This window comes from Echiichthys vipera, assembly GCF_963691815.1.
Source record: "Echiichthys vipera genome assembly, chromosome: 14".
NCBI classification, from domain to species: Eukaryota; Metazoa; Chordata; class Actinopteri; order Perciformes; family Trachinidae; genus Echiichthys; species Echiichthys vipera.
This window is the reverse complement of record NC_139839.1, coordinates 3,568,337-3,576,511: the sequence shown is the minus strand read 5'-3', so window position 1 is coordinate 3,576,511 and position 8,175 is coordinate 3,568,337. Positions and strand designations below refer to the sequence as shown.

The 8,175-nt window shown below is 44.2% G+C and overlaps 1 protein-coding gene across 2 annotated transcripts in view; it reads right to left on the bottom strand.

Moving 5' to 3' along the window:
• lig3 (ligase III, DNA, ATP-dependent) overlaps window positions 1–6,964 on the bottom strand; it is a 19,597-nt gene extending 12,633 nt beyond the window's left edge. For both annotated transcript variants that reach the window (XM_083927660.1, XM_083927661.1), the window contains exons 1-8: window positions 6,891–6,964; window positions 4,929–5,483; window positions 4,152–4,280; window positions 2,572–2,805; window positions 2,342–2,493; window positions 1,943–2,109; window positions 279–356; window positions 5–173 (exon numbers count right to left, since the gene is read on the bottom strand). In XM_083927660.1, coding sequence (XP_083783786.1) covers window positions 5–173; window positions 279–356; window positions 1,943–2,109; window positions 2,342–2,493; window positions 2,572–2,805; window positions 4,152–4,280; window positions 4,929–5,463 — 1,464 coding nt within the window. In that variant the 5' untranslated portion in view covers window positions 5,464–5,483; window positions 6,891–6,964. The remainder of the gene's footprint in view (window positions 1–4; window positions 174–278; window positions 357–1,942; window positions 2,110–2,341; window positions 2,494–2,571; window positions 2,806–4,151; window positions 4,281–4,928; window positions 5,484–6,890) is intronic.
• Between the last annotated feature and the right edge of the window lie 1,211 nt (window positions 6,965–8,175).

The window sequence follows — 8,175 nt, the reverse complement described above, 5'->3', positions numbered from 1 at the left end:
TTACCAACATGGGCTGAACGGGGGTCATGAGCGAGGCCTCCACAGTGAGGAGTTTCCTGGGTCCTGAGCCGTTGGAAGCCTCCTGCTGATTCCTCAACACTCGCTCGATCACATCACCCAGATTACGCGAAGCCTTGAAGGCGTCGTAAGCGTTCGGATCCACGGCATCCAAGCTGCATTCACAGGCGATGATGAGAGAGGGAGGGAGGTCACGACGGGTACAAACCTTTGTTTAAAGCGTTGAAAGAACAATAGTGGCAGGAGACACAGACACTTACACATGTTTCGCTCCGGAGTTCATCTTCAAGTCGTGTTTAATGAGTCGAATGATGCATTTCAGGTCATTACTGGTGCATCTAGGAAGGAAAGAGAACGCAGATTACCACCACAGACACGTGCTGGAGCATTAGCCAAGACAAAAACGCACTCCCACTGTTCCTCCGTCCCGTGCCCCGTGCTTTAGGGTCCTTGTCCCCCCCTCCAGGCCCGTTTGTCCTCACACTACCTGGGCCTCGGAGAATGCTTCTTGTTGCCTATACGTCTTCACGCCGTAACACGTCACACGCATTGATGACGTCATGGCGATGCGTGGCTTTGTTTCCAAATCTTTCCGTAGACCTCAGAGGTTTTGTGCGTCTTGTCGACTGTTTTTGAATCTTTTCATCGACCAAATCTGCAGTAAACACTCCACCTCCGCATCACACCAACGTGAACCTTTCACCGCCATTGTTTTAAATGTCCACGCATGGTCCCTCCTTCTTTTTTCTATGTCCCAACAGGCGCACAGGAAATGACCTCAGAACCGCCGTAGGCCTCGTGCTCGTACACGTGCGCACGCTCGTGCTCGTACATGTGCAAACGTGCTTTACTAAAGCCCACCTCTCCCAAACGGGCCGTGGACGGCAAGCATGCCGCAGCTAGGCGCGGTACAGTTGCACTGACACTGGTCAAAGGAACCAGACTTTAGCCGTGAAACGTGCTCGGAGGCACAATGTGAGTGCGCCCTAAAACATTTATGGTTTACGAGCTGAAAGGTTCTAAAATAAAACTACATAAGTAGTAAATGTACAAGCGTGCATTACCTGTATTACTGTAACACACATTTCCACTGAGGTTGCCAACAAAATCTACCCATCTATCTAAATCGCAGGGTTCAGAACAGAATGGCCCGTGTTGTTCACTACAGCACAAAATGTTTATTCTGTCTGTTTACAGCGAGCAATGCAAATAAACAGAGCCCCACTGCCATCTGCTACTGTGGAGGGGAGGGTGTCATATACAGATGTCTAGAGTGTGTGTATGTGTGTGTGTGTGTGTGTGTGTGCGTGTGTGTGTGTGTGTGTGTGTGTGTGTGTGTGTGTGTGTGTGTGTGTGTGTGTGTGTGTGTGTGTGTGTGTGTGTGCGTGCGTGTTAGACAAGCCTCAGGCGAACAAACAGAAGGTAAAATTACTAAAAACAGAACAACAACAATAAAAAAGTGCAGTGCAGCAAAACAAGCGGAAACAAATAAAGATTTACAAACACTGTGAAAATAACTCATTGAAATTCATAGAATTCTTGTGCTCGTACACGTGCGCACGCTCATGCTAGTACACGTGCTTTACAAAAGCCCACCTCTCCCAAACGGGCTGTGGCCGGCGAGCGTGCCGCTCCTAGACGCGATACGGTTGCACTCACACTGGTCAAAGGAACTAGACTTTACCCGTGGGCACGGTACGGAGGAACAGTGGGAGCGCGCCCTTAGTGAACGTGTTACATGTACGGAAGAGTATTTACGGCACCAGAACAAACATACGAAAACATTTCTGTTGATGGCGTGTGACACACGGAGCAGGTCATTTAAAGTCTCTACGCTGTTTCTATCATAGCAGGGGCACGGTAGTCGCCATTTTACTGAATCCATGGATATGAAAACTACGCATGATGTCGTGTGTTTCATTACTTTTTGGTGATCTCCTCCAGCTCAGTCTGCTGCTCGTCCTCCTTGGTCAGCTGGGCGAGGCGGGTCAGCGAGGCGTCCACCTCCTGGATGGTCAGGAGGCTCTTGGTCGCCGCGGGAAACGCCTTGCTCTCCTCGAAGAACATCCTCACCGTCTCAGACACATCGCCCTGAAATAAAGACGGAAAAAAGACGTTTTACAAGTGTCACTTTTCACAATCAGCTCCTCTGGGACACACAATGTCAAGAGTCTGTAATCGGCCCAGGGTGAAACGTGCTTTCAATCTCAGAATATCAATGAAACAGCTCTGAATTCATCGCTTTTGTTCTAAAATAAAACCATCAGCAGTGTGTGTGTTATACATTTTGAGCACGGGTTAAAGCATAATAGAGCTCACTGACCTGCTCCAGGTCGCGCACCATGTCGTCCTGGTTGCATCTGAATATGCGCGCAAAGAGTTTCACGATCTGCTTGTCATTCAGGTTGTAGACACTTTTGACCACGCCTGGCAGGAGCAGCTTCACCGTCAGGTAGAGATCTCCGTGGAACTTATCTAGGATGGAGGAAAAGAGGATTTATACGACAAACATTTACGAACGTAAACACGACAAAAGCTGATCAGCACACCCACCTCCGGCTGAGCCCTTCCTGAGGAACTTTTCAATGATCTGCGTCTTGACGTTGTAGCTGTTGTGCTCTGCCACCGTGGCGCAGAGCTTGCGGAACTCTCTGAAGAGGCAGTCCTTGTGCTGGCGGTCACAGAGCTGGGCAGACAGGGGGCTGCCTTGGCTGACACTGGCAGGGGGGGAGGAGGAGGAGGAGGAGGAGGACGGTCCCGGGCTGCTGGAGCTGCCAGCCTTCGTAGCTGACGAGACAGTGAAGTGGGACAGTGCAAGAGCAGGCGATGAGACCAGTTTGACAAAGCAGGTACTTCTGCCACAGTCACAGCAGCAGCAGCAGGACAAAGAGTCATGATTTTAACAGTTTGAACGGTGAATTTTCATCTTCAAATATGATACATGTACCTATTGCTGCGGTCCAGGCTGATGCTGACTAAACTCCTATGTAGACTTCAGACCTTTGACTCAGTGTGTTCAAATGCACAGCAGTAACCCAAATGGTCTTTTTACCCGGTTCAGGGAGTAATGGGATCATTGTAGCTCCCCTCGTGAACATGAAAGGAGGTTGAATGTGAAAATGACGGTGTAACTCTTCCTCCGGTACAGTAGGTGGCGCTCCACCAACATACAGCTTTATTCCTGGTTAACCTTTGTCAAAATCACAAACGGACGACTTTTGGACAGAATTACGTCAGAAACAGAGCTTCTTGGTAGTGGTGTTACTTAGCGAAGTCCTCCCTTGGTTTAAAGGGAACGCTCTATTGTTGTTGGGGGTTTTTTTACGTTGTTTTCGACGCCGTTGCTTCCTGCTTTACTCTATTTCAGGGTCAAAAGCCACCGCCGCAGAGTGGGGAGGGGGAGTTATAACCGACTGTGGCTCAGTTGGTAGAGCGAGTCGGCCAATGTCCGAACTGTCATGGTCGTGTCCTTGGGTAAGACACTTCACCCAACTCGCCTCGTGTGAATGTGTCTGACTGCTTTATGTTTGAGGAGGTGGTCGGAGGTGCCGTAGGCGCTGATTGGCTGCCACGCTTACATCAGTCTGTGACTACTGCGTAGTTTACCTCCACCATGTACGTCTGTGTGAATGAATGGAACCTGGACTCTGTGAAGCGCCTGCAGCACTGAGAAAGGCGCTGTATAAATCTAAGCCATAATCATAATAAGAAACCCGATAGTAACCCGGGTAAAGCGTTAACATGCATGACTAATCAGGGTGCTGGAGGATTTATCTAGGAGTTTACATGGTGCTTGAGAAACCGTGGTATGCGCTTAACCCGAGTATAATCGTGTTTTAAACTGCATGTGAAACGCACTGAGTCATTGAGCTTTGATGCAAACAATGAGGCAAAATGCAGAAGGCACGACAAAGAGTGTTTTCTGTGGAGGTGAAATATTTTAAATGTTGACAGAAACATAGAATCAGTCCTGGATCTCTCTCTGATTCGTCAGTTTGGTCATTTGAATGTGCAACAGAGAGCAGCTGGGCAGAGCTATCGAGGTGCAGCGACCGAGGCCTTCACTGTCTCATCTTTTGTGAATGGCTTCAGAGCAAATGAGAAACAACATGAGCCGAGATGTCTGCTCTTACCGGTGAAGCCTGAGAACTTCCGCGGAGCGCTGACGGCCGGGTCAGCAGGAGGAGCCATCAGCTGACCAGAGGTGTTCATCTTGGCCTGCACCTTCTTCTTTGGACTCGCGTTGACTTTGGCCATGAGGTCTACGAGACAAGATGAAAAGCTTTTTTTATATATAATATATCAATAAAGATTCTAAATATTCAACCTTTAATATAAAGTGAATTTTAAAGCCGGACCTGGTGCAGCAGCATCACACTGCTTCAATCTGATGTGAGCGCAGGAGCACGTTTCCATTCATAATAATAATATTAATAATTGTCTCATCTCATTTTCAGCCTCTTATCCGGGGTCGGGTCGCGGGGGCAGCAGCTTTAGCAGGGGACCCCAAACTTCCCTTTCCCGGGCCACATTAACCAGCTCTAACTGGGGGATCCTGAGGCGTTCCCAGGCCAGTGTGGAGATCTAATCTCTCCACGTGTGGTGTGTGACTGTCACTCTGTCGCTCTATCACCATGCCACAGAGCTCTTCTGCAGGAGTGCATCAACCCACTGGTGCAATGCTTGACATTGAGGCAATGTGGTCACAACGCTGCACACAGGACTCTCATGGTCAGCTTCACTGAATGCTGACTGTCCAAATATGTGTTTTATTATTATTAATTTTATAACTGCTCCCAGTGAAAACTAGTCACTAGTCCACGATCACAGGCGCCGCGTGAACAGAAGACTGGAACCAACACATTACGGCTTTTGAACAGTATAAAAAGGTCATTCGGAGCGTGCCGTACCTGAAACATGTTTGTTAATGAGCTCCTTGTCTTCGTCCTGCAGCTCCTCCCAGCCCTCCAGATCCGTGATGTCCTCGATCTTCTTGGTGGTGGCTCGCGCCCTCTCCAGCTTCTCGAAGATGCACTTGGCGTGATACCACTCTTTCATGTCCCCCGCGGACTCGCTGAAGGGGTTGGGCACAACCTTCCCTATGCGCACTATGCCCTTCTGGATCTTATCCTTGCACTTCTTACACCCCGCGGTTCCGCGTTTGGCGTACTCCACGATGAACCTCTGTTCTGCCATATCTGTCTCGCTGGAGAAACACTGGCGTAGGGAAAACCTCAGAGGGCGGTTCTGGAGGAGTCTGGATACCACGGAGGAATGGTGGGTTTGTAACGCGTACACTGCTGGAGATGGGTTTCTAATAAAGCATGAAGACACAGAAAAGGCTCCACACACGTTCCAGTGCTGCTGACACCTGAACAGGGGTCCAAGAGGCTGGAGGACGACACAACGGGTCCTGTGAGCTAGTGAAAGAGGCAGTCTCTGCATCCAGTTGGGACAAAGTGCACCTTAAAGAGAGCAAAGGCAGACGATGGTTAGAGATAGAATTATTTTAATTCTATATAAAAGGATCCTGTGACGTATCAAACATGGCTGAGTCCCCCAGTCCAGGCCAAACTGTGATTACTTTTCATTTATCATGTTTTTAATATAATATATTTATAATGTGAAGTTACTTTTACACTTGTTTTGTCATGTGCTATCAACCCAAACGTCAGAGGACTCTCCATAAACATGTGTATTAATATAAATACAAAAATACAGCGACTTTTTAATAACAATCATATGCTGCACAGGGGTCTTCAGTGTTTAAAGCACACGTCGAGTTAAAACAAGACGGCGTTTCCACTCCACGTTTTAGATGATTTCAAATACGCCACGCAGGCAGTTGTTAGGCTAACTGTTGGCTGATTAGCTTTAATGCTAGCTATCTAACTGTTAGTTGATTAGCTTTAATGTTAGCTATCTAACTGTTAGTTAATTAGCTTTAATGTTAGCTATCTAACTCTTAGTTGATTAGCTTTAACGTTAGCTATCTAACTGTTAGTTGATTAGCTTTAACGTTAGCTATCTAACTGTTAGTTGATTAGCTTTAATGTTAGCTATCTAACTGTGAGCTGATTAGCTTTAATGTTAGCTATCTAACTGTTAGTTGATTAGCTTTAATGTTAGCTATCTAACTGTGAGCTGATTAGCTTTAATGTTAGCTATCTAACTGTTAGTTGATTAGCTTTAATGTTAGCTAACTAACTGTGAGTTGATTAGGTTTAATGGTAGCTATCTAACTGTGAGTTGATTAGCTTTAATGTTAGCTATCTAACTGTTAGTTGATTAGCTTCAACGCTAGCTATCTAACTGTTAGTTGATTAGCTTTAATGTTAGCTATCTAACTGTTAGTTGATTAGCTTTAACGTTAGCTATCTAACTGTTAGTTGATTAGCTTTAATGTTAGCTATTTAACCGTTAGTTGATTAGCTTTTATGTTAGCCATCTAACTGTTAGTTGATTAGCTTTAATGCTAGATATCTGTTAGTTGATTAGCTTTATTGTTAGCTATTTAACCGTTAGTTGATTAGCTTTTATGTTAGCCATCTAACCGTTAGTTGATTAGCTTTAATGTTAGCTATCTGTGAGTTGATTAGCTTTAATGCTAGCCATCTAACTGTGGGTTGATTCACTTTAATGTTAGCTGTCTGTGAGTTGATTGGCTTTAATGTTAGCTTTCTAGCTGTTGGTTGATTGGCTTTAATGTTAGCTATCTGTGACTTGATTAGCTTTAATGCTAGCCATCTAACTGTTGGTTGATTAGCTTTAATGCTAGCTATCTAACTGTTCCACACACACCGGAAACAAACATAATTGTGCACCGACTGTCAAACATAATTTGTCAGGTCGCACATTTTTAAATACCGCACCTTGCAGAAGCGTTTCTAGTAAAGTATGACTGTAGTACGGTTAGCGATGCTAACCCTCCTCATTGTTGTTAGCCACGGAGCTCAACAGCGTCAAGTCGACCGGGGTGACGTCATGAAGATACAGCGGACTTCCGGCCTGGTCTACAAAATAAAAGTTTATAGTTCCAAAAAAACATGTATTAATTCATTCTTTCACTACACTTTGACTTTTTTCGACCTATTATATTATGATTTTTTTAAAGAATTTTTGTCAACTTTTTTTTAGCTTATTAAACATAATCTATTATGACTTTTTCACTTTTTTCAACACACTTTATTTTGACTTTTTTGGGGAATTTTTCCACTTTTTTAATTACACTTTATTTTGACTTTTATCACTTTCTTAACATGCTATATTATTTTTGTCATTCTATCCTATGACTCTCACTTTTTTCAACACTTTAAGTTCTTTCAGCATACTTTACTATACTAGGAGATTTTTTTTATACATTTTATGACCTTTTTTAATTTTCAACATACTAAATCTGGAATTTTCCACTTTCTTCAACATATTTTATGTTTTTCACTTTTTTAACATGCTATATTTTCAGCATACTATATTATTTTTCCTCATTTATAATAAGACTTTTTTCAGCATACTATATTATTTTTCCTCATTCTATACTCGGACTTTTTTCAGCAGACTATATTTTGACTTTAGAGTTCTTCTCATTCAGTTTGAAATCATTGCATAAGTGCTTAACTGTAACTGTAACTTTGCACAATTATTTTATCTTTCTATTTTAAATTTCTCATATTTACTTGTTAACCTATTTTTAATATTACCTCTATTTTTTATCTTAAATTATTGTTCTGTGTTGTTCTGTTATTGTTCTGTTATTGTTATTGTTATTGTTATGTTTAGGAGTCAAATTCTCTGTATGTCCAACATACTTAGCAATAAACCTGATTCTGATTCTTCTGTAATAGACCTGTTATTTGTTACATTTCGGCTTTATTTTGAAGGATAAATCCCGTATTTCCGGTGGCTCTCTGTGTGACACTAACACTTTACGCAGCAGGCTTCAGCGTGGGCTGCTGTGGCTCCACAATGAACCGGTGGGTTCAGGGAGGAGCCGGGGGACCTTTAACCAAGAAGCAGGAGGTCTCTACCGCCACCTGCTGCACCGGAGCATAAAGAGACATTCTTCAGTGTCTAAAATCTGCAACTGCAAGATCTAAAAATAATAATAATAATAAAGGTCCATTGGCAGCCCCCTCGCTATGACATCTCTCTATTAATTGC